Here is a 26483-nt window from a genome sequence, read left to right as displayed (position 1 = left end):
GTTTGAACTTAAGTGACCATCAACTTAAAATAGACTGTTATAAACACAGCTTGATATATATGAAGCACATGGTAACCATAAACTGAAAGTCTACAAGAAATAAACAGAAAGGAATCCAAAAACACTACAAAAAGTCATCAACATACAAGAGAGCAAGAGAATAAGAAAGGAACACAAAAGAAATACAAAAACAATCAGAACACAATTAATAAAAGGGCAATAACTACACACCTATCAATAATTATTTTAAATGTAAATGGATTAAATGCTCCCATCAAAAGACAAATGGATAAAGAAGATGTGATACATATATGCAATGAAATACTACTCAGCCATGAAAAATAATGAAATCTTACTATTTCTGACAATGTGCACGAACCTAGAGGGTATTGTGCTAAGTGAAATAAGTCAGACAAAGACAAATACCATATACTTTCATTTATATGTGGATTCTAAAAAACAAATGAACAAACAAAACAGAAACAAACTCACAGATAGAGAACAAACTGATCCTTGCTAGATGGGAGGGAGGTTTGAGGGCTGGGTGAAAAAGATGAAGGGATTAAGAAGTACAATGGCAGCTACAACATTGTCAGGAGGATTTAAAGTAGGATTTTTAGAAGACTTTTAGAGGATTTTTTAGAAGATTTTTAGAAGATTTTTTAGAGGATTTTTAGAAGAATATAGTCAATAATACTGTAATAACTACATATGGTGTCATGTGGGTATAAGACTTATCAAGTGGATCACTTTTCAAGTTATATAAATGTCTAACCACTACACTGTACACATGAAACTAATATAATATTGAATGCCAACTGTAATTGAAAAATTTAAAAAAAAATTTTTTAAAGCCTATGTGGTTAATTACTATTCTTCCTGCTCCTATTTAAATAACAGTCTAACTTTACTAAACCTAGACTTATTCTGCAAACAAATTACTCTTAATTTAGCTATCTTTGGTAAAAAATGGGCATGATTTTAGAGAGAAAAAGTATGTTTCAGAAATACCTCTTTGTGGATATTAGATTCCAGTGCTGTTCACTGTCTTTTGAGGGTTTTTTTTCCTATCTGTAAACTGGACTGGATCTTGAATTCTTCTATTTTTCCCCAATATCTGGCTGTGACTCTCCAAAGTAATGTTTCCAATTTTTCTCCCACCCTTCTGACGTGGACTCATTGAGAACTAATACTGTCTGTTTCCCAAGGCCATGCAAGCCAAAGTAGGACAATTTGATAATTACTTCAAAGAAATCACAACAGCTGATATATGGATAATCTTTGTGCCTGTTGCAGAAAGATCACCAAAGACATTCAAACTGAAAACCAAGAGAATCTAAAAGACTGTCACTGCCTGCCTTCACACCATCCGAAGATGATGCGAGATAGACATCTAGAAATCTCAACTGCCTTGCTTTCAACACTTAGAACCCGGGATTATAGTCTGCTCCAATCATTAATCTTTGTTTTTCTTTTTTCTCCTTTCTTTTCCATAGAGATGTATCTTATTAAGTACCTGATTGCTTGCACCAGAGGCCTAACTTTGGGAGCCCACCTGCATCACTGCCTCCTGAAATAAGACACAACTGTTTAACTGAACTGACCTATTCTCAAGTCTGAGACTGATTTAATGTGATATGGAACATCTATCAACCAAACTTCAGCTATGTAAGACTTCTCGGCAAGTCTAAGAGGAGGGAACTACAGGGGTTCAGACTGAGTTACCCCAAGCTCTGCTACTTGGTATGTGAATTATTTTGAGCTGAAGGCAATCGAGGCTCTGCAGGCTCATGAGAAACTTTTCCCTCTCTTAGAGAATTTTAAATTTGGGGCCTTGCTCATAATAAAAGTTATGACCAGAGACAACTTTTTATGACCTATCTGTAGGGCAGGGCAAACTTCTAATTACTGAATATCTGTTCTTCTCATCATCCTGAGAATGACCTTCCTCCCCCCTAAAGCCTCAAGGCCGTTACCTCATCTTTAGCACAGAAAGCCATATAGATTTCATTTCCCCTTTCTGTCTCTGACCCTCTCATATATGTGGTGGTGTTCAGATATAATTGTATATACTTGTATACAATTAAATTTCATTATTTTCTCTTGTTAATCTGTCTCATGTAGATTTAATTACTAGACCAGCTGAAAGAACATTTAAAGATATAGGAAAGTTTCTTCCTCCCCCACAACAGGGTCGAGCAGAGCCAGAAAAACAACCCTGACAGCCCTCGGTTGCTCAGAGCTATAGAATTCCCATAGTCCCCAAGAAGACCACATGGGCTTCCCTAACACACTGACTTCTTCCTTTCGGTTCTCTTAGCAGCTTTCACATGGGCTCTTCCTGAGGATTCCTGGGAGGGAGAGTTGCCACTCTCACCCAGAAGACACTTTTGTAGCAGACTACACTTCCACTCACTCACTGCAACTGGATTTACCAGGAAAGGAGGAAGCTGGAGTTGAGGACGCTGATGCCTTTGCCTCCTTTGTACCTAGGCTGAGTGCGAGCTCCTAGCCCCTCCATCTTCCCCACAGACACCGGGGAAAATTCTTCAGAAATTCAAACGCTCTGACTACTATGTTGCTCTCCTGTCCATCTCAAAGGCATGGGAACCACTGCTCTTACCAGGCGGTTTTCAACCTTGGCTGCAGACTAGAATCAACTGGGAGGCTTTAAAACAGACTAATCTGAGACAATCTTATATACATAGAAATCCCCCCAGGAACCCACTAAAAAACTACTGGAACTAATAAATGAGTTCAGCAATGCTGCAGGATACAAGTGTTTGTAAGATCAACTGAACTTCTATACAGCAGCAATAAATCCAAAAATGAAATCAAGAAAATAATTACCTTTAGAATAACATCAAGAAAATACATTTAACAAAAACATATGACTTGTAAACTCAAAACTACAAACACTGTTGAAAGAAAGCAAAGATCTAAATAAACAAAAAACCATCCCAGGTTCATGAATGGGAAGACTTAACATTAAGATAGTAACACTTCCCAAATTGATCTATAGATTCAATGGAATTCCTCTCGAATTCTCAGGTGGCTTTTCTGCAGAAAGTGACAAATGGTTCCTAAAATCCACATGGAAATACTGGACACAGAATAGCCAGTCTTGAAAAACAATGAAGTTGGTGAACTCACACTTCCTGATTTCAAAACTTATTTTGAAAGGTAGTGTGACACTGACAAAGGAAAAAAATATAGATCAATGGGATAGAAATGATAGTCCATAAATAAACCCTAATATTAATAGTTAACTGATCTTTGACAAAGTGGCCAATGCCAGAGTAAAGACAAGTCTTTTCGAAAAATGGTGCAGACACAATTGCATATCCGCAAGCAAAAGTACGAATTTGGGACCCACCTCAAATCATACACAAACATTAACTTAAAATATATCATAGACCTAAATGTAAGGATTGAAACTATAAAACTCTTAGAACACCAAACTCTTGACCTTGGGTTGGGCAAAGATTTCTTAGACATGACACCAAAAGAACAGGGAATACAAGAAAAAAATAGATAAATTGGACTTCTTGACAATTAAAAACTTTTTTGCTTCAAAGATACCATCAAGAAAGTGAAAAGAGTATAGCAAAAGGCAGCAGTCCTTAACTTTTTGGCACCAAGGACCAGTGCTCCTGTGAGAATCTAATGCCTGATGATCTGAGGTGGAATCGATGTGGTGATGTTGGTGCTGGGGAGCGGCTGCAAATACAAATGAAGCTTCACTCACTCACCGCTATTCACCTCCTGCTGTGCGGCCCAGTTCCTAAAGACCTGCACTGGTCTGTGGCCCAGGGGTTGGGGACCCCTGGCATAAGGAATATAGTCAGTAATATTGTAATAAATGTATGGTGTCAGATGGGTACTAGATTTATTGGGGTCACTTCGTAAGTTATATAAATGTCTAATCACTATGTTGTACACCTGACACTAATATAGTATTGTATGCCAACCGTAATTGAAAAAATAAAAAAATTATTTAAAAAAAGAAAATAAAGACAACCCACAGAATGGAAAAAAATATTTGCAAATCATTTATCTGACAAGAGACTTATATCCTTATAATTCAACAATAAAAAGACAAATAACCCAATTAAAAATTGGGCAAAAAATTTTAATAGGATCCAAAGAAGATATACAAATGGCCAATAAGCACGTAAAAACATGCTCAACATTATCTGCCATTACAGCATGCTAATCAAGACGATGAGATGCTACCTCACACTCACTAGGATGGCTACAATAAAACAGGTAATAGCAAGTGGTTGCAAGGATGTGGGAGAAACTGGAGCCCTCACATACTGCTGGTAGGAATGTAAAATGATACCGCTGCTCTGGAGAACAGTTTGGCAGCTCCTCAAAACAAAGAGTTATCATATGACCTAGCAATTTCATTCCTAGGTATATATCTAAGAGAAAACATGTCCACAGAAAAATCTGTACATGAATGTTCATGGCAGCATCATGCAAAGTAGTTAAAAAGTAGAATTAACTCAAATATTCAAAAAACAAAATGTAGTATATCCCTACGATAAAATATTACTCAGCCACAAAAAGGAGTGAAGTACTGATACATGCTACACAATGGATAAACCCTGAAAACACTATGCTAAGTGAAAGAAGCCAGACACAAAAGGCCATATAAGATTCCATTTATACAAACTTCTCAGAATAGGCAAATCCAGAGACTTAAGTAGATTATGGTTGCCTAGGGCTGCAGGGAGAGGTGGCCTGGGAGCGACTGATAACGTGTATGGAGTTTCTTTTGGGGGTGTTGAAATGTTCTAAAATTAGATTGTGGTGATGATTGCACAACTCTGTGACTATATTAAAAACAACTTTAAATGAGTGAATTTTATGGTATGGGAAATATCTTAATTGAAAAAAAAAAAAAAAGGCAGCCTGAGGGAGGCTGGCATAAAGGAGCAGAAGCCTCTTTACCAGATAACTCAGACCAGCCCCTTGCACAGCTCTGCTGCTCCCCCAGGCCCTTGGAAGTCCAGCATCCTGGGGGCTAAAGACCTCCATGACCTAGCATCTCTGCTTCCCCTCACCTGTCCAGGCCCTGGACTTCTGCAAGATCCGTGCACACTAGGTGGGCAAAAATGAGCTAGCAAGGTAGGAGACAGGTGTCCCGGGGCTCTTCCAAAATATCTAGGCTGTCCTTTGACTGCCTCACTGCCTCTCTCCTCAACACTGCGTAACTATCCTCCTCTTAGAGCTTAGTCAGGGAGAAAAGGAATGTTACCAAGGCCAGGTCAGAGCCATGGCTGCCCTGGGACACAGTGCTGCTCCCACACCGCTCTACTGGGCCAGAGTTGACAGGTGGGCGGCTGAATGAAGCAGGAGGGCAAGGACAACTAGCAAGTATGGAAGAAGGGCCTCTCATGGGTAGCAACAGCCCTCCTACCTCCCAGTTCTTTTCCTCATCTACAAACGGGGTAATAACCTGCACTTGGGAGCGCAGTGCAGGCCACTGGAGTGTGAAAGGACAGTCGGTGAAATCATTTTACGCACTGGTCAGCGACGCCCTAATGAGAAGCTTTGACCAACGCATGTCCTTGACTCAGCTCCCTGCTCAGCCAGGTAAAGTTTGGGAGGTCAGATGTCACCAAGATTCCTGAGAGATACCCCAGGAAGAAAATAAGGCTTTTTGAGAAGTGGCGGATGCCCAGGGACCAGGCAGTTCCAGTTGAGCCAGTCTTGCTTTGCTGTCTAGAACTCAGGATGTAACAAAGGAATGGAGACATTCGCCAGGTTAGTGGGGGCGTTGTGGGCTAGAAAAATGCATCCTCCTTGAGGCTGTGTTGTCACCAAGTCCCAGGGGCCTACTAGCCGGTGCCAATCCACCAGCCTCACAGCCCCACAGCCATCTTCCAGGGCAGGGTGAGGAAAGGCCTACTGGGAACTTCCAGTCAAGGGCAGTTTACCTCCTCAACCATAGCAGAACCTGCCTTGACTCCAGGTTCCCAGGTGGTGCTGAACCTGGCTATAGTCTCTTTATCCCTTCTCACCCCCTACCATCCCACCACACACAAAGAGGCAGCTGGGACCAGAGGAGGGCCAGTCCCAAAGCAGTGACCTCCACCAGAAGCCAGCACCCAAAACTCAGGTTCCCCATCTGAACCACCCCCAGCAGCCTTCCTGTTTCCAAGGAGATGCCCTGTTGGTATGGGGGCCTCTCTCAGTCCCTTGAGATACAGATCTGACTTCCCAGATGGCCACTCCTTTATTACTAATGCATTCGCCAACACTGAGAGGGACGGCTGGTGGGTGTGACTCACTTGCCCAGTTGGCCTTCTCCAAAACTGAGGTACATATATGCTGAGGCCTCAGGCCTGGTTTTATTTTCATAGGACCAGAGTTACTTAGCTCCATGTCCCTCTCCTACACTCACTCCCAGGAGGGACACAAGACTGCTGCCTCCCAAGTCCCTTCATCATGCCTCAGCTCCTTTTCTATTCCCACCTGCTACCCCCTTCCCCTGCACCCCTCCCTGAAACTGAGTCCCTACTCCAACCCGTTCTCCTGATGTCCCAGCCCATATAACTAGACTCCAGTTCCCCCAGCTCTGACTTCAGCTGGCTCTGAGAAACAAAAATACCGCCTCCCCCACCCCCCCAAAAGCTCAACTCCTTAAGTCTCTAGGGCAAAGCGGCATGTTAAAAGGCACACATATTCCTAGCCCAGATAGGAATCCTCTAAAGGTGGACAGGTGGAGGGCCTCATAGCTGGCTCTGCACTTGCCAAGTGACCTCACTTTTTCCATCTGTAAAAAGGGATACCCGCTGCCTCATGGGATCAAACAAGGTAACAAGGAAAGTGCTCAACGTGTACTGGCCACTCAAAGGTCTCTCTCTTCACTTTGTGTGTGTGTGTGTGTGTGTGGCGCGGGTGGGGGGTGGGGGTATGTAGAGAGAGCTCCAAACAGGAGCTCCTGAGACATGGTCAGTGCTGGACCCAGGCCTGTGGCCTTCCGATGCAGACATGAGCATATATGTGACAAACACTCCCAGCACAGATGTTTCGCATCTGCAGAACTTCACAGAATCAGCATGAAAATTAAAATGGTATATGGTTATGCAAATTAAACCAAATATGGATGCAGAGATGCCCATTAACAGCAACATATCACTGGCCTCAGATAAAACTCAGGGCCAAGGGTCCACATAGGACAAGCACAGGGTGGGAAGATCAAGCAAGTCAGATCCCCTACACACATACACTGCATTCTGAACGCCAAAGATTGGCCTGCACCGGACCCAAGACACAGCACTCACTTCCCTTCCTCTGAAGAAACACATGAGCATATAAGGTGAATGCTGACCTGTCTACTGGTCAGCACAACCATTACCAAGGCCTGAGTTTATTAACTGCCAGCTGGGGGCCCTATCCAGATTAGGCAGAAGCCCAGGCACGAAGCCTTGCAAAAAGCTCCATAGTAACTTTGCCACCAGACTTCTGAGCAGCCCTCTCCTTAGTACCAACATTCTTCTGCCAGGGCAGACTGCCTACCAGGGCAGTTTCAATGCAGCTACTCTATGAGCCTGAGGTTACCTGTCCCCTTGTAAACTAGCCTATGACTCCAAGGGTACTCTATTCCCTTTTTTTTTTCTTCTTCTTCTTATTATTTTTTTAGGCGAGGCAACCCTTGGTTTACCTCACAGATTGCAAGGACTTTGTCAGCTTACAATTCCTTATTTTTTACGCCTACAGCACCTGGTCTTCCTAGGTGGTCTCCCATCCAAGTACTAACCAGGCCTGACCCTGCTTAGCTTCCAAGATCAGACAGGGTCAGGCTTATTCAGGGTGGCATGGCTGTAGTCTTTTCCCCTTTAAAACTCCACCTCCAGCACCACCTTCACCATCCCTAAATCTAATGGATTATTAAGAGGAGAGGGTAATTTAAACAATCCACTTCCTGATTTTCTAACTTGATAGCTTCTAGGACCCTGGGCACAAATACCCAAAAAGCCAACCTAGAATTGATTTGCAAGGCAGCAGAATCTCCAGAAGTGGTTGTTTTGTGCTTTATGCAGATGACCATGTTTGCCTTTCATATGAAACCCCCATTTTGACCAATGCAGGCAGGAAGAGAAGAAGGGAGGAGGGGGAAGGAATAAGCCAGGGGTAGAGGTCTGGGGGGCTTATGGGATGGCTCTTGGGAAGACATCCCACTGAGAGGGTTACTGCCCTGTGAAGCACTGCCCTCTCCCATGCACATCACTCCTGCCTCATCACCCGGGCTGCCTGCAAGAGAGGGGAATCACAGAAAGACCATGGTCCTTCCCTCTGCTCCTCAAGATGGGCAGGATTTGGGGACTGGATCAGTAAGGTGAGACTCTAAAGTAGTGTAATGGTTAGAGCTAGGAATCTGGTGTCTGACTCCCTCAGCTGTATCCCTGGGCAAGTTACTTAATCTCTCTATGCCTCAGTTTCCTTATCTGAAGAATAGGGATAACCTAGTATCTGATTACCAGGATGTCCAAACAAGCTAATTAATGCTCATAAAGTTCTCTGTGAGTGCATCTAACTCACAGTGAGCTCTGTATGTTTCAGCATCACCATCCTCGACTAGCTGTCCTGTTCATACCTGTCAGTGGCTTTGGGCAAGAATATGTGTGGCCTCTGGGGGGTGACCAGCCAGATGTGGCAGCCAAGGTGCTGCTAATTACATTCTGCGCATGGGAGGCCCAATGGGGTCGGCAGTTGGCCTCAGGGGGCATTCCAGGACTGTGCTGCCCTTGACAGCCCCAGCCTGGCAAATGGTCACCAGAGATGCAACCATAGAAAGCACTTCCAGTAGCTACAACTCTAGAGTGAGGGTTCTCATGTGCTGACAGTCCAGAGCCCATTTCCTGGGTTCCACCACTAGGATGCACACAGTCTTTGATCAGGATGGTTGCTTGGCCTTGAAAACTGACAAGAGTTACAGCCTCCTGTCCCAGTCCCCAATCCCTCTACATTACACTAGACAAAAAGAGAATATCATTCAATACCCTTCTGCAAGGCCAAGAGTCCTGCCCTGGAAGGCTCCATCACCAGATGTCCATTCTCCTCCGTATGCCCTCATCCCTCCTGAGTCCAGAAGCCTGGGCACTGCTGGGGCTCCATTCTCATTTGCAAATGCATGGAACCTCCAGCTCCTCCAATTAGTTTCTCATGTTGGCTAAGGCTGTGAGCATCCCTGGGCAATGCCTTGGAGCAGGGTATGCAATGCCCCTTCCCACCTAGAGACACCCACTTAGGCAACAGTCCCCCAGCATTCCCTGTGCTGCCCTGAGTGCGCTTTCCCTTCTTATCCAGTTGGCAAGTTCCTATTCATCTTTCACAGCCCACCTCAGATAGCCGAATTTCCTCAGACAAAACGAACAGCAACCCACTCCATGTTCCCACAACTCTTTGTACCAAACCACCAAGGCCTGCCTCCCAACGAATCAGTCACCAGTTTGTCTCCATTCCCACAAACGGCACCCTGTCCCTCGTGAACAGCACAGGCACCCAGGATGCTCAAGAGAGTCCCTCAGACACTGCCTTTAAGCCCCAGTCATGAAGTGCTCACAGGTCTCCTATGAGGGCTGCCCTGTACCTCTTCTTCCCCCCATGAGAGGGACAAAAGAGCTCACACTCTGGGCAGCAGGTGTCTTCCTCCCAATGACACCTCACTAGGGGTCTGCCAACCTAAACTTTTCTTTTGCTCAACCTAAACTTTTATTTATCTATCTATCTATTTATTTATTTATTTATTTATTTATTTTTCACAACTTAAACTTTTAAAAGCAGAGTACTCCCCTCCCTCTTTCCTCCTAGCTCTGAGATCTGACTCTTCCAGGTACAGTCACCCATAACTCCCAGTGGACTCCCAAGCCTCACGATGGCACAGAGTCGGGCCAAAGAGCTCTCCCCAGGTCAGGGCCTACCATGTGCCCCAGATGGATGGAGATGTAATGAGGAAAAAGAGCATCCTTCTGCAGCTTCCCTAGTTCCCCTCTAGAGAGGCCAGATGAGATGCCATTGAGTGAGGCTTGAAACTTGGCAGGAAGAGCAGGCAAGCCTGGTGGGAGAATTAGGCAGTTACCTGAAAAGGTAGGGGCGCTCGATACCGGGTCTCTTCAGCCTCTCCCAGGCCCACCAGATGAAGGCCTATCTAATCCCAGAAGGCCTAGGCCCAAACCCATAGCCAACTTTACAAAGGCTTTACAAAGGCCTGTACTTCTCAAGTTGGTCCCTCTCTCTGTTCCACCACTGCCCCAGCACCGGCTGCACGGTTTTACTGGTGGGCGAATGAATAAATAAACCTCTGCCAGCCCAGCCACTTGGTTGCAATGATTTCAGGGCTCTCCCAGGGTCTCCTGGGGTCACTGAGTCATTCAACAAACTGTTTTCTACCACCAGCCAGTACTTGCACATCATTTTCAACAGTTCTAAAAGAGCACTCTGTCCACACTGAGGCAGTACTACTATATACAGGTGTTGAGGAAAGCGCTCTAGACCAGAATCCATTTAGGTTCAGGATCCGGCGCTGAACCTGTCCATTCCCGCGAGTTTTCTCATCTCTGGGGTGGGACCCAGAGGCCTCCCGACTAACCGACCCGTGGGCGGGGATGTCCGAGTCCGCCCCACTACGCGCCCCCACATCACGGTCGGCTGAGGCCCCACTGCCTCCCGCCAAACCCGAGGCTCACGTGAAGCGGAGACGACAAAGCCTCTTCCCACCCTATCCCCTAGGCCAGGGCCTCTGGGCAAAGGGAGTGAACCACGGGGCCACGCGGGTCCCCAGCAATCCCGCCCCGGCCCCGTGCGTGCCCGGAGGCTCCAAGCGGTAAGCCCTCCGGAGGCGTCTGCGCCGCGGGCGATCTGGAACCCCACCTGAAGGGCTGGGCCGGCGGCGGGCACCGCGCTCCGCAGGCAGGGCTCCCGAACTTGGAGCTCGTCGCACACTCCTAGGAGGGCGCAGGAGCCGAATGCCGGCGCCAGGCAGCTACTCACCCACCACGAGCCACAGGAGGCCGACAGGGGCAGCGGGGCGGGAGCGGGAGACCGAGAAAGGAGCAAAGGCCCCAGGCGCAGGGAACTCAGCACGGTCCGCCGACTTCCTCTATCTGCGCGGGGGCAGACCCGCCTGCCGCGTCCAGCCCGCGCACCGGCCCCGGCCCCGCCCCTAGACTGCCCGGCCCCGCCCCCATCCCCCCGCCCCGCCGTCCGCACGGGAGGCGAAGCTGGGGCGCCTGGAGCCGCGGAAGGGACTGTGGACGCAACCTGGGCCCTACCGACAGCACACCCTCAGGTCGTGGTCCTTATCAGGGGAGCCGTCTGGGAAGGTTGACCACTTAATCCAGCGACGCAGGAATAGTTCCCAATGTTTCTCGCGTGGAACTGCTTTCAGAACCTCCCGAGGATTTGGAGAAACCTCAGGATGGCAATTCCCAGTCCTCACGGAACAAGAAGTAATGACCCGATGAAGTCCCTCACCAGCGCTTGTGCCCAGATATCCGCACGACTACCGCGTGACACCCGCCAAAGGAGAAACACGTGTGGCGCCAACGAAAGAGAAACAGAAACAGGAGAGCGAGGTTCGGGAAAGGATGAGGAAGCAAACAGGACCAAGGAAGTTGCTACACATGAACATAGAAATAGAAATTGAACAACAAAAAAAAAAAAAAAAAGGAAAGAAAAAGACTGGAAGGAACTATAACCAAAAATCATCACATGGTTAACGTTAAAATAATAAAAATCACAGTGATTTTCTACTTTCTACTTTTTTGTATTTTCTTTTTTCTTAAAAGTCTGACTGTGGCACTTGTTTTACAATGATAAAACTATTATATTAAAAATCATATAACGGAATAGTTAAATTTAGGCAATGTTATCTATATTTCAAGTTGATTCTATCAGTTACATATCCAAGTAATTACAGTATAAATAGCAAATGTTTTAAATAGATTTAAATATTTTAAAATAAATGTCTCTGAAATACCTGGCAGCCAAAGCAAAAGAGAGAGAGAGAGGAATGGAAGAAAGAGAAAGGGATTAATTTCACAATCCTACGAAGAAAGGATGGAGCATACCAATTTCCACTTCAAGAGAGCCCACCTTTATCCCACACCTAACTTTAAATGAAATTTCTGGATGTTATGTGCAGCTTAAACTGGCTCTGAAAAAGGTATCGAAGGGGACAATCTAGAAATTTTGACCAAGAACAGGTTAATTCCAATAAATATATTTCCTCCCATGACAGTTGCTATGAGGGGGACAACACTCAGGATATCTGAGATCAGAGAACAAATGACCTGTCAGTGATCCCAGCTCAACATTCTGTTTTGCAAAGGAAGAGTGAAAGGAGTTGGAGGGGCAGGAGAGCTGTGGGCTCCACCTGGACAAATACTCCTCATTTGGGCAGTAGAGGCCTATGGTAAGCTATAAATATTTCAGGCATCCATTCTTTAGTCCCATAGGTACATTTCTAGAATCATAAATGTCTTTCTAGTACTGTATGTGGTCCAGCCAGGCCAAATCATGCTTGCCAAGAAGCTGTTCCCTGGCCCTTATTGCACATTCTGTCAGGATGAGTTTAACTTCTCACCAGTGCAGATAAACTAGTAATTCTTCCAATCTCGACACAACTCAACTCCCCTCTTACTCTCACCACTTCTGATTGCTCAACTTTGAATGGATGACATACTTCTCTGCCCTCTTAAACAGGACTCTGAATAGCATTTCATTTTTTTCATGCCTCAGGGTCATTACAAACATGGCCCTGTGCTGTGAAGGAAAGCTGTGGCTATGGGCAGCGCTACTGTGCTCCGGGTCTCTGTTAAGTGCACATCTTCTCACCAATCCACGCAACCCCCCAAAAAGGCAGATACAATAATGCTGTCTTGCACATTCTCCTGCAATTTTTTTTCACTTATCTTGGGTGCAATACCTAGGAGTGGAACTGCTAGGTCATAGGGTTGGGGAATGTTTAACTTTATTAGGAACTGCCAGCTTTCCCAAGTGGCTGCACTCCCAGGTAGGCAGTGTACCTGCACCCTCGCTGCTCCGCATCCCCAATTGGCTCACCCCTTGCAGGACTACCTCCCTCCATTGTTGCAGTAGCCTCCTAACAGGTCCCCTCACTTCTACCTTGGCTACCTATATTCTTTCTTTTATAAAAGGTCAGATAATGTCATTCCACTTTTTAAACTCCTTTGTAGTTTCCCAAGGTCTTTCACTAGCCAGCAAAGTTCTACATGATATGCACCCTCTCTAAGCTCAGCTCTTACCACAGTTGTATTCTTCTTCTTCAGCCCAATGTCCTGGGTACTTTTCTGGGCCTGCTCCTATTTCTCCACAGCACATATCGCAACCTGAAACATTCTATAATTATTTGTTTGTGCTGGACTGATTCCTGCCCCTGGAAAGTAATCTCCACAAGTACAGTGAGTTGTTTTATTCATGCTCTTGCCTTGGTACCTAAAACAGTGCCTGGTACTCACGGGTGCTCTACAAATGAAATAAGTATGTGAACAAGAAAAACTTCAGGTGGTGTCAGGTGCTGTGCAGAAGATTAAATGGCATAGTGAGGGCGAATGACTGGGTGGCTATTGAGATTGGGTCATCTGATAAGTTAATATCTAAGCCAATGCCTGAAAGTCAAAAGGGGACCAGACATGACAAGAGGGGAAGAGCATTCTGGATGCAGGGGACATCTATTGCAAGCATCCCGAGTCGGAAGGAGCTTGATGTAGCTGGTGAATCATGGGTGAGGGACGAAGAGTGCAGGGTGATGGCCAGGAGGCTTGAGGAGCCTGGGTGAGGAGTTGAGATTTTATCCTAAACACTGTAGAACTACTGACCCTGTTACACGGGGCGGGGTTTATACCAATCAGCCCCAAATTCTTTGCATCTCCTAACTAACTTTTTGCAAGTCTCTCAAGAACTTCTTGCAGTCAGGGTAGCTTCTCTCCACTCCAGTTCCCCCAATTCTAATTTGCTGCTTCTATATTCTTTGGTTTTTAAGATCTGTCAGCACTGTTGGCAAATTAAGAGAGAATGATGCTCCTTGCAAAGGCAAGACTATGGGGTTAGAAAACAGATCATTGGCTGCCACAGGCTTGGAGGGGGAGCAACTATAGAAGAACACAGGGGAGTTCTGGGGCGGGGGGGCGAGGGAATTTATCTAGATCCTGATTGTGGTGGTTTTTACATGACTGTATACTTTTGTCAAAACTCACAGAACTCTACAATGAAAGGTGAATTTTATGATATGTCAAAACTATTCCTTAATAAAAAATGAAAAAATAACTACATAAATAAACGAGAGAGAATGATGCTTTGTAATGAAAACAGGTCACAAAACCCAGTGAGGTTTTGACTGAGAGGATGTTGCTGGCTGAGCAGTCAGAATCTGACAGTTTCAGACTTTCTCACTGTCGCCCCTGCTGCCTGTCCTGTTCATCCTGTGAAACCGCACCCTACTTCCTAAATTCTCTTTATTGTAGCAGAAAGAGGCTGGCATTTTCAAAAACTTCTTTAAGGAACTTCGTTTCTAAAAGGTTGTTTCTAAAATTCATTGTTTTTAACCCCCAGTCCCTCTGAATGTAACTGTTTTTGGAGGCCTCTAGCATAGTGGTTAAGAGCGTAGCCTTTGCAGTTTTTCTCAGCTCTGTTTCTTACTAGCTGTGCGGCCCTGAGCACGATATCTGATTGGTCTGAGGCTTAGTTTTCTCATCAATAAAATAGGGATAATAATGCCTCTGAATACAGTGTTGGCATAGAGTTTGTACTCTAATTATTACCTATTAAATGGAAAGAAGGGGAATAGCACATTAGGCATAAAGTCAGAATGAACAAGGCTAGTTCTCAGGAGCACAAGAAAACCTGGTGTGAGGTCATTGGCATACCTGGGTTTGCAACCAAGGAGGAGGCTGGCAGCTGCCCCCAGGAAAGCTGGCTGGCTATTGGCTCACTCGGTCCTGAGGCACTAGAACAACTTTCTTGAGTTCCTACTGCCTGTCAATTAAAGGAAATACTACATGCTTCAAAGTTGTATATGAATAAATGAACTATATAAAGGTCATAGGCACAGTGTCTGGCACATGGTGAGTTCTCAATAAGTGGTGGCTATTGTGATCATTACTTGGCAGACGCTTCAGAGGTTCCCATGCAGTGTGCTGTGAGGGTGGTTGGCTGGGAGTCAGAGGTCAGGGTATAGGAATGTGGTTCAGGGAGCAGGGGATCAACAGATGGAGTTTCTCAAGGGGCATGAAAGAGAAAGAAGAGGAAAGAAACTGCCCACTCGCTCTCCATCTCCTTCCTCTGCTTGTCACCTCCTGAGCTGCCGCCACTGGCCCTCCCCATTTGTCTCTGGGTTGCTTCTGCACCATACACCTGGACTTGATAATGCACTTTTCTCCAGGTGTCTCTCCTTTCCCAGCAGAGTTGCTGCCTGGCATTGCCTCTGGGCTCTTCGTAGACGTCAGGTGCTCCTGGAAAACTTAAAGAACGAAGGGGGAAGGGTAGCAGGGCCAGTGCGCCCAACTTTGCCAGCAGGGCTGTGGAAGGGCTGGCTGGGGCCAGGGCCGCTTTGCTCATGTTGGTTCCTGGTGCCCGGCACGTTGTTGTCTTTGTATTGGCCAAATTGGTTGTTTCTCGCTCCTGCTTCGATGGGTATCGTGTGCTCTCAAACGGCAGGAGGGGAGGCCCTGACTTCCCTTGGAGACAAATCCAGGTGGGGTTGGGGCTCTGGATGGCAGATGAGCTCATGCTTTACCTTCTGGTGCCCACTTCCTATAAGCATCCCCACCCCCAGGGTCTTCAGAGTTTCCGCAAACCACAAATGCCACTTCCTTCCCTCTTCTCAAAGCTCAGGAAAGCTGACAGCTATAATGCACCCAGATGATTCCTAATTTGCAGAGGCTTCTTCCATCCTTGCCACCCCATCCCCTTCACTTCAGGGGTAGAAACTGACAATAAATTCTTGCTCAAGACCTGAGTGGTAAAAAAAGAGATGAAAGTGTAACATCTTGTGGGGGAGAAATGAGGGGCCCTGGCATTGCACAGAGTATCTCCCGTACAGTAAGTTCTCCATAGTTGTTCACTATGTAAACAGGAGTTGGGGCGGAGGGAGGTGGGCTCTCTGAGGCTCTCTAAACTAATAGCCAGACTAACAGAGGGCAGACAAGCATGGTGGTTATTTCCCAAACCTCAAGACCCTGCAAGACTCAAGTGGGTAAGCACCCAGAGCTCTTCTGTGCCCCACTGTGATGATCTGCCCTGGGATCCAAAAGAAGGGTCAGACCAGCTGCTTACCACTTCTGGTGGGCACGGGGCTGACATGAAGGAACAGACAGTGAGATTAAGGTGCCGCAGTCATAGGGGCCAGTCTGGGAAGCCCAAGGAGGGCTTGAAGGGAGGGGAAGATGGCTGATGTGGAGGGAAGATTCCCGTCCCTGGAAATGTGTGTAACGGGCTAGGAGCCACGTACAAGGTTCCTGGGAAAAAAAAGTTTTCTGGCCTGAGCGGGTGGTAAACCAGCTCCCTCACCTCCAAGGTGCTCCAAGACAGAATCTAGGCTCTGGACTTTGAAGGACAGATGGGTTTGGATGGCGTGAGAGTCTAGAGAGAGGAAAAGAGAACAAATCCTGCTGGAGAAGAGGGAAAAGATGGCTACACCCAGGATCAGGGCCTGTGGGGCAAAGCTTACGTTTACCCTGGTGAGTCACCCTGCAGAGGTGAGTGGGCAAAGCTGGTGCCTGTCTGGAGTTCTCCCAGCCTGCCTGGCACATGCTGGCAGGTGTGGGCCTGCCGGGAGCTGTGAGAGGAGAACTCTGACCCAGCTATGACTTAGCATCTTTGTTAGGAAACCACCAGTCTGGGATTTCCAATGCTACCTTAATCAGCCTTTGCCCCTTGACCTTTCTAGTGGAGCCAATAACCGAGTTGCCAATGAGGCCTCACCCAAGGAATCAAAACAGAGTGACTCCCAGGACTAGCTCCCAAAGCCCAAAGGGCTGGCTCTGGTGAGAATGGGCTCCAGGGAAAGAGGCAGGTGGGAATGTCCTGGGGGAGGTGGGTGGACTCTCCTGAAGAACTGGGTGCCTCAGCATTTGCCGGCCAGGTTGTTGGGTCTCTGTGCTCTCCTTCATCTCGTCTCTGCCTGCCTTCGTCTCATCTCTGCTCTTCAGGAAGCCAGTTTTTTGGAGTTGGCTAAGCCACAACACGCCAGGGAACAGGTGTGGGGGTCCTGGCGTGGGCGAGAAAGGGGCCTAGCCACGACTGGCTTGAATGTTTTACACGGTGATTTGTTAGAGGGAGACATGCTGAGAAAGGCCACATCGGTGTGTGTGGGCACACAGCTGGAGAACGCCACGTGGCTCTATGAGTGCCACACGTGGGACTCGGTGTTCCTTGAGGGGAGGGACCGTGACTCTCATTACTGTAGCCTCATGAACATTCCAGACCTGTGGCAGGGAAAGAACAAATGTCTGGGTTCCAGCTGTGAAGGCCAAGAGATGCTTGCTTCACCTCACGTGAAGTTTCTGGGTCTTCATTCCATGTTGTATTTCCCCATATCCAATCCAACCCCATGTGTTTCTTTCCTACAAATGCACTGAACTTCAGGTGTCATCACTAATTTCCTGGAAGCCCAGACTTGAACAGCTGCTGCTGGTTCCTGTCACAAGCACTGGAGTAAGACACTGGTACATCTGCTCGTGGGCAAGAGTCTATGCTCAGTCCTGAGGGGGAAACATCTGTGTGTAGCTCTGGTGGCCAGCATGTTAATGCGTGACTCAGCAGCCACAGGATAGGCACAGACCGACACATTCAGAGCACACAGTATCTCTAATCTCTTTTCTGCTTCACAACTACTTCTTGAGGCTGAGTGGATGTAATTTTCCCATTTCAAGAGTCAGCTAGCCAGATGAGGGCCAAGGTAAGGCCAGATGCCAGATCAGATTCCTGGTCTGTTCAGTGCTCATTTCACATGGCCAAGTGGCCTCGAATAAAGAATTTTCTAATGGGTGGAGTGGGGGAGAGAAGGGGATAGGACTCAAGATCATTTCAGAGGAGCATAAAGAAAAACGGACTGGGGAGATCACCCCGTTAGCTTGGAGGAAAAGAATGAGAACTGTTTTAAACTGTGGGCCTATCCTAATCCCGTGGGACCAAGCACACCCATAGAACTGCCGAAAGGGGTGCGGCAGACACTGACTACTGGGTGGTGAAGACCAGCTACACAATGGTCACTGGCCCCCTTCCCTGGCTGAACTCACTGCTTAGCTCTCAAAGCCATGGGCAGTTCATAGACACGTGAAGACCCAGCCATATCAGTCTGTTTAGTGTCTAAGTGTTCCTCAGTTGCCAAGTCCAGGGGCACAATCCCCACATCAGGGTCAGAAAGTTTTTCCCAGGTCCTGCTATCATGGCTTAGTCTCAGAGAGTGGTGGTGTCTCTTAGTTCATCCCCTGGGTCCTTGGAAAATTCTTTTCCAGGGAGGCAGACATATGAGGTTTTGGTTGAGGAGGCCTGGGAGGCAGGCATTGTTCTGTTGCTTCACTTGCTTTAAAAACTAAGTTCTTTACCTGTCTCCAGCTCTTGAACCTGATAGGAGCAGAAAATACAGGCTCCTCAGGCTGTGTATGCAAGGCGGGCCAGGTTGCCTGGATGCTCCCACCCTAGTGAGGGCAACAGCCCTCCCATCACCCAGGGCTCTGGTGGGCTGCACTCTATTTCATGCCTTGTGATAGCTTCTGCTCATTGAGGCCTGGGGAACGTGTACTTCTGATTCCATTAGGTGAAGCTGGAGGTGGGTGAAGAGCTTGGTGCTTAAAGCAAGTGGACGTTCTGGTGGAGGGGGGCTGTCCTCCACCCGGGCAAATAGCTTAGGAAAGATGACAATTTTCTCACCTGCCCTTTTACTTCAAGATATACACAAGCATACCTCGTTTTATTGCGCCTTGCTTTATTGCGCTTCACAGGTGTTGCATTTTGTTTTCTTACAAACTGAAGCCCCTCCACTAACAAAAAGAATACGACTCGCTTGTGATACTCGCTTTATTGTAGTGGTCTGGAACTGAATTCGCAGTATCTTTGAGGTATGCCTGCAGTAACGTTAAGGAAAGGAGAGGAAGAAGAGGTCTTACTAGATAGCAGTTGCTCTCTTCCAACCAAAACAAAGAAGGTAGTGAGGACAGAAATGATGGACCTGGAGCAGGGGGAACATAGTTCTCCCACCCCACAGGAACATACTCTGTTGGAGGCCAACTGGGGCGGGGGGCTGGTGCTGGAGCATCCAGGAAGAAAGGCTACCTTGAGCCTTTGGTTTTATGGGCAGATCCCAGCTCCCTGAGGGTGTGAATTTGCTTACTGAGGGGAAAAATGACCCTCTTCCACACAGGAGAAAAAAATAATGGCTGACTTTATTTTGGCCGTTGGCCACAGGAAGATTGCAAACAGCTGGAGGGTAAATGGTGTGTACTCCACCACTCAAACTGAAGAAAGGTACTATTTGTTTCCCACTTTCCTTTGCTCTAATGACTCTAAAAGTCATAAACAGAAGCAGCAGGGCTCTTCACAGACACAGAAATAAACTTATTTTATACCTATATGTAAACTACTGCAAAGTCAGCACAGGAGCATTCTCTACCAGAAAACTTGGCCTTTCTTGATGCTTCAAAATATCTTCCCATAGGAGAACTTGGAAGAGCCGTCGGGCTGCTTTGGTGTCCTCCAGGAACAGGGGCTGAGGCCTTTCTCAGGTGGCTCGTTTGAAGAGACACTGGGGCTGCCACCCTTCAGGAGTAAGGCTCTGGTGCCTTTTCTGGGCTGCAGATGACACAGCATGGAAAAGACAGGGGTGTCCCCTTGAGCTGACTGTTGGCTTGTTCCCAAATCTGGGTAAAGCACCAATCTGACTCAGGCTCAGCAGTTTCGACTCAGGCACCCAGCCCTCCATACCCAATCTTCCTGCCTCTCCACTCGGATTTTTACAGGTGATTTTAAGAATAAAGACTGAAAACAGTAATTACTGCAGCTAGAAATGTTATTTTGTCCCAGTAAGAGGCTGGTACCAAGCAAGAGGCTGGCCCTGGTTACACTTTTAAAACGGTATTTAATTCTTTAAAAACATTATAAAAATAGTTAAAGAAAATGCAGCTGGGGAAAGGGAGCTATTGGCTGTCAGGTGCTTCTTGTCTTTTCTTTTCACCCACAGTAAAGACTTGGCTATCACACTCTTAGCGCAACAACCTGAAGGCCAGAGTGCCAAACCTTAGATATTTATCAGGGTTTCTCTCCCAAGAAATGCTCACTTTTCTCATCACTTGCTGTGATAGGGCCTGTGGTATGTGCGAGTGAACTCTGGTTCTTCTGGCTCTTGCTCAGCATCCTAAAATGAACACACCCTAACTTTCACTTGGATGAACCCCACATCCTTGACAATGATTCTGGAGGACCAGGGACCCATGCCCTGTCCCCTGGGGACACTGCTGGGAGAGGTCTGGTGGAGCTGCTTCAAGGTGGAGGTGCCTGGTGGCTCTGGGCTGCCCCCTTGAGCCTAGTGCTGGTTTGTTCCCAGTTAAGGCACTGAGTACAGAGCCCAGCACTGTCTAGCCTCAGGTACACACCCAGCGGCAGCCTATCTGAATGTTCTGGGAACACTGCTCATCTATAGCGATCTGTATCTGGTAAGTTATGTTCCTGAGAGGATTCAGCCTAGCATTTAAAATAATTAAAAATAAACGCCCAACTCTGTTGGCATACCAGATACACCCGAGCTGACCTTGGGCAGTTGGAAACCAGCCCCTGGAGGTACTGTGAGAAACTTCCTTCAGCCCATCTTGGGTTCTTACCCTTCTTTAAGGTGAATGTTAGTTATTATGAAAGATGTCTGTATGTCTACACAGGCCCTGATTTAAGAATCTCAAACCCTTCGATGCACTGCCTTCCCACGATCCTGGTTGATTACCAGCCCCAGGTGAGACAGCGGGCGGTCCTGACCAGTAAAGTGATGTGCCTAAGGCTATGTCTGAAGTCGGAAAGAGGCATGGACAAGTTCACGTTTGAATGCTGACCTTGATCTCAGCACACTCACACCCCTGCTGCCCTTTCATGTGTGGTCAGACAGCAGCAACCTTGTCCTCGTATCATAAGAGCTGCGTGAGGCAGCCCTACTCTCACACTGGGCACTACAAAAGACCCTTCTCCCGGGCCTAGGGGATGCTCTGCCTGCCCACTTTGAAGACCTTTCGAAAGAGCTCCAGCCTTCCAGGCCCCAGGCTGGGTGCCACTGCAGGAAGATCCTCAGCTCGAGTCCTGCCTAGCTGAGGCCTGGGCCACCCCATCACAGATGGTCCTACCTGGGGCTAAAGGCTGAAATCCAGCCTACTTTAGAACTAGATGTCCACTCTGGTTCAGAAAAGACATGCTGGAGGTGAAAAGGAGTGTGTGTAAACACGTGTGCATAGGTTGCTGTCTCCCCTTCCATTTCTGTCCTTGTAACATGTTGCTTCTCAGGCAGAGGCGGCCAGCACATGTAGCCTACTCACAAAATCTGGGATTCCAGCTTCCCTGTTTAGGCCCTAGCTGCAAGACCTCAGGGCACAGGATACAAGGAGTGGGGCTGTCACAAAATACAACCTGAGTGTTTAGCAGCAACAGGCTGTCTGGGAGCGTCACTGGAGGGCTTGTGACCCTGGGTGCCTAGTCTAACAGGCTCCTTGATTTGGTGTGGCAAGGGGCGGCTCTTGTCCCCTGGGCTGGTGTTTTGATGGGACATAGCCCACATAAGGGGATGGTTTTTACCCTCCTCACTGAGTATTGCAGTGGGGAGGTTCTTCACAGCAGGTAACGAGGAGGAGGAGAGCTCTCCTTAAGTGGGACTGTCTTGCCAGCTCATAAAGTGTCATAAAATGGCACATTCTCTCCCTTTACCATTTTTCACTGATTCCTAAGAAGGAACCATGAGGATTCAGGCGGGGTTCAGGAGGGATTTCTAAGCCATCAGACATGGTGGCTTCTTGGAAAGAAAGGAAACATGTGCTTCTGATGTGTATTCCCTGGGGCTCCAGCAGCCTTCCTTCCTGGTTGCCTAATAAAACAATCATCATTCCTGCCACTTGGGGTTGTTGTGCACTGAAGCCAAGTCCTGCCTGTTTCCAGCTCTAATCAAAGTGAGCCCTTCTGAGGAACAAAAGGTGACCAGCACAGGTGACTTCCAAACTCCTCTTCTTTCCCAGCAGGCATGTGTCACAATCCATCTTTCCTTTTAGGAATCTAGAGTCACAGTATATTCACTCCAGCTGGCTCTACTGTCCCTAAGATGTGTACATTTGCATCAGCTAGGCCCTTTTCTTCCTTCTGGAATAGCTGGCAAGAGGCTGGACAAGGCTCCCCTCTATCCATCTGTTGCTGTTTTCTCCCTCTCATTACTGCTACAAAGGGAAGCATCACGCCTTTGGGATTAGCTCTGTGGGTCATGATGAAGTCCACTACGCTTCTGATGGGGCAGCAGACCAAGGGAGGGGGACAGAGCTGGGCTGCCTCCATTTGGAAAAACAGCCCTGGAGGCTTCTTGTAGTAAAGAGAGAAGAGTCAGCCAGGATTATTCCCTTCAGTCTCTTGGTGATGTTTCCAGTCTGAAGAAGGGTGACGTCAGCTCTCTCCAAGACCCAATGCACCAAATGTAGTTGGGGACATCGATATCTCTCAACCATCAGGCCTAGAGGCTGCAGGATCCCAGGTCAGCTGTGTCAAAGGCTAGAGCCCAGGCAGGCCTGGGAGCAGCAGTTGCCAGGAAGGTCGCCAGGACGCAGGGTCATTACAGCTTGGAGAATCTCTAGAACTTGCTTCTCTTCAAGGGGGTGTACTGGGGTTTGGTTTTGAAGAGCAGCTTCTTACCACACAGGGTTACTTCATACATTTTCTCAAGCGATAACAGTTGATAGCTGAGCCAGGATAATATGGATAACTAAAAAAAGTACAAACTTAAAAAAATAACGTCTTCTGTAAACAACTTTGTACACAACCATACACACACTAGACACAGCATGGACATCACCTACTTGAAAAGGGCTGGTGGTAGAATGTGGAAATGTATCCAGGCTCACTGCCAAGTCCAGTACAATGGCTTAAGAAATACAGTCTGTATTTCTTTTGAAACTTTTATTGTGCATAAAGTGGCCCATTCTTCTTTGTAGCTTGGTTGCTGCCTAACTTTTGAAATTTCTTTCTTTAAATTCTCTCCACTTCTTGCTCCACTGAAAAATTTCTTCTCTTTAGAAAAGGTAAAGAATAATCTATCATTGCTGGTCAAAGGCCTGGGGGCAAAGGCCCAAAGATGCCATATGGGCAGGGTGAGGACCCCACAGTGCTGCTGGCCAGTCCCCCACTGATGACTCAGACTCAGGGGCTGGGGTGCCTGCCACTGCCCTAGGTGGTGCTGAGCCTGGTTGCCTACTGTGTTGGCTTTGTGTTTGGCTCACCGACCTCTGGCATTTCAGATAAATATACATCCTCCTCCTTCTACCTTCAAGGGAACTTAACTCACAAGAAGAAAGCCTGCTTGGAGCTGCATGCATTTCCAGAGTTGGAAAACATTTCATGCAGCATGTCACAGGGTAGTAAATAAACTGCGAACTAGTGGTTATAAAATGGGAGCTTTTTAAAAGAGTGCTCTACCAGAACCTGAAATCTTAACACTTAGATGTGGAGAGCGGGGAAACATTTTACAGGCTCGTGGATTTTTAAAGCTTCTCTGCAAAGTCTTCAGCCCTCTTTCTAGTAACGGAAGGCAGCAGTGTGTGCTTTGGAGCGATGCAGTACTGGCCGGCGGCAAGGGGCAGACAGTAACATCTGCTGCTCCTGCTACATTAGGCCACTTAGAGAGGATCGCTATGCTATGGCCGCAGCCCTTCCCAACCACTTCATAAACTGCTTCCTTGTTCTGGGGTTAGCAGGAGCTACAAGGAATGGAGGCAGTCCTCCCGGGGGTTGGCCAGGCATAGTGGTCTTCGAGAGGTGGAGGGTGAGGGAAAGGGCCACACAGGTGATGAAGGTCCTGTCTGAAGTCCAATTTTATTGGAAGGCTGCGGTTTAAAGATGGAATCTATGACACCCTCCCCTCCCCCTTTTAAGAAAAGAGAAAAAACAGAGACCCTACCTGCCTCATCAGTAAACATGAAATGGAGTCAGAACTGTGGTGGCTGCTAGCAGCATGCCTCCTCGATTTTCAGAGGAGGGGGATGGCAGCTTTTAGACAAAGTGAAGAATAGCTCTTTGCTCCTTTGTAGTGAGAATGAATGTTCAAGTTGAGGCACGGTGTGGTTCCCCATGGAAGATCCAAGGTCAGCGTGGACACCTGATCTCTCTTGCCCTCAGATGGCCTTGAGAGTTGCCAGGCCTCTGTTCTCGCTACACAGGCCCCTCTCCACAGCAGCTGGCTTGAGAACCCTCCCGGAGTGGCCTGGCACTGGCAGGTCTCCTCCCTGGGCTGACTGTGCACTCACTCCGTGGCTGGTCAGGTGCTGCCCGACCAGGTTTCCTCAGACAGTGGCTCTGTGCGCTGTGTACAGCCAGCCTCTGGCCGAATCATGAGAAAGGAGCAGAGTTTGGCTCAAGGAGCTGGGTACATGATGCTTATCCTCCCTTGTCTCTCCATGAACATCTGGATACTGGGGAGGTTTGGGCTGAAGCTATTATGTTTGTGAGAGACCAACCTAAACCCCAATACCTGTTGTACCACATACACTTCTATCTGGTTGGAGCTCAGGATGGGCTGAGGGAATCCTCATCAGCAAGATGGATTACAGGGTCCCACCATGCACTGTCTCAGCCAGTCTGGAAGAGGACTATACCCCAACTTTCTTTAATAAATGTATTGTGGAAGGTGAAACCCTGGCACCAAAACTAAGGGACAAAATGGGTTCTGCAGAGCCAGTACTCCCACCACAGGGAGATGAGTGGCATCTGTGCCTGCTGGTCTGGCTTCAAATAGTGCTGAAATGTCTCCTTGACAAGTGGGTGGTGTAGACATAAAGTTTGGTGTCAGAGTGAGGACAGGATGCCAGGTGGAGGAGGAGAAGTTGGACACAAAGTACAGGAGGGGACAGAAGAGCTGTGAGCAGGGGCCCCCACGAGGGCCTCAGCTGCTCCCTGATGCCAGCTGGGTCAGTAACACTATGAAGAAGGCTAATAAATAGATGGATGTAACAAATGTTCAGTCAGGTTGGGATGGGACACCTCTTTCACTCCCACACCAGGTGCCAGGTGATCAGTGTCTCTAGTAAAGATATAAAAATGAAGTTGCTTCTTTTCAAGTATTAAAAAAATAAGTTAATTGACAAAAAAGGGTCCAAAGCACTGAGTGTCTTGCCAGGTTGTCAGCTTCATTTCAATGTGCAAACGCAGGAAAAACACCAAGGAGGATAACTCTGGCCCTGACGTGAAGTGCCGAACAGTGACAACGCCTGTTTGTCAAATTCTGAGCCTCACTCGTTCCCCAAAATCAGTATTTTCCAGTGTTAAAATGGTTGTGAATTAAAAGCAAAATGCAGCAATCCACAGGCTTTAGGCTAGTCATAGAGAGACCTGGGGCATTTGGCCACTTGGGATGCAGTGTGTGGTGTGGGGCCGGGGAGCAGACCCCTCCTGGATCCTCCTTACTCACTTTGCATAACGAACTCAGGAGCTGGCCCCCCTCGGCTTCCCTGTGATGCTGGGGTAGGTGTCACCCTGATTGGCCGTGGTCGCTCTCCTGGTCTTGATACACATGTGGCTTTCCTGGGCTGTCTCCTTCATTTCTTTGGTGGTGCTTCAGGAAGCATGAAGACAGGTGCCCCTTTCTCTCTGTGGGGTACACTCTGATGGCTATGGTTCTGACAGGGGTGAGCAGTTTCCTTCTCTTACTAAATATTCCTGTGCAAGAAGGAGTGCCAGTCACCACTGTGGGGAACGTGCAGGCCTTTCTTTTCCCCACATTATGGGTCTACACTCCATGACCTCTCCCCGGAGCAGGAGGTCAGGATGGGTCTCTTCGAGGAGGCAGAGCCACCTCAGATAATCATCTTCGGGGTGAGGGGAGTGTTCCCCACAACAGAACTTGACCCACTCTTCAAGAGGCACGTGGACACGTGAGTGTGAACTCCCAGGAGGTGCGGCCCTTCTCAGATCTTGAATCCGGGTAGTCTGGGAGAGCCCACCCGGGCCAGGCAGATACCACAGACCAGCCAACCAGAGCGTGGATAAGCACTCAGGACCAGTTCAGGCTGAAGCCTTTTGATAGCATGACAGCCTCCAAGTCCTTGTCCTCCTCTTTTTCCCGGAGCCGCTGCTCCTCGAGCAGGGCCACGAGGGCGTCTCTCTGCTCCACCACCTCCAGCATCTCGTTCAGGATCTTCTTCTCCTCTGATAGCTCCTCTTCGGTCTTCAGGTGATCTGGGTGGTAACCGAAGACATTAGGTCTGTAGGGCCGGAAGCAGCAGGCC

The 26483-nt window shown here is 47.7% G+C and overlaps 2 protein-coding genes and 1 pseudogene across 29 annotated transcripts in view; all 3 read right to left on the bottom strand.

Annotated features, from left to right (window-relative positions):
* BID (BH3 interacting domain death agonist) overlaps positions 1–11632 on the bottom strand; it is a 41953-nt gene extending 30321 nt beyond the window's left edge. Inside the window, exon 1 of one of the 5 annotated variants that reach the window (XM_023535174.1) lies at positions 11491–11632. The gene's annotated coding sequence lies outside the window, so the exon portion shown is untranslated. The other 4 variants (XM_023535173.1, XM_011367781.2, XM_011367780.2 and 1 more) reach the window with 4 other exon arrangements.
* Positions 7726–7844, bottom strand: LOC111744575 (annotated as a pseudogene).
* An 8461-nt stretch (positions 11633–20093) lies between the features above and the next one.
* The window catches only part of MICAL3 (microtubule associated monooxygenase, calponin and LIM domain containing 3), a 188579-nt gene continuing 182189 nt past the window's right edge, over positions 20094–26483 (bottom strand). For all 24 annotated transcript variants that reach the window (XM_011367775.2, XM_023535148.1, XM_023535149.1 and 21 more), the window contains one exon: positions 20094–26433. In XM_011367775.2, the coding sequence (XP_011366077.1) occupies positions 26249–26433 (185 nt within the window). In that variant the 3' untranslated portion in view covers positions 20094–26248. The remainder of the gene's footprint in view (positions 26434–26483) is intronic.

The sequence above is a fragment of the Pteropus vampyrus genome, unplaced genomic scaffold (genome assembly GCF_000151845.1).
Source record: "Pteropus vampyrus isolate Shadow unplaced genomic scaffold, Pvam_2.0 Scaffold137, whole genome shotgun sequence".
Lineage (NCBI taxonomy): Eukaryota > Metazoa > Chordata > Mammalia > Chiroptera > Pteropodidae > Pteropus > Pteropus vampyrus.
The sequence above is the reverse complement of the archived record's forward strand: the minus strand, read 5'-3'. Positions and strand labels throughout refer to the sequence as shown.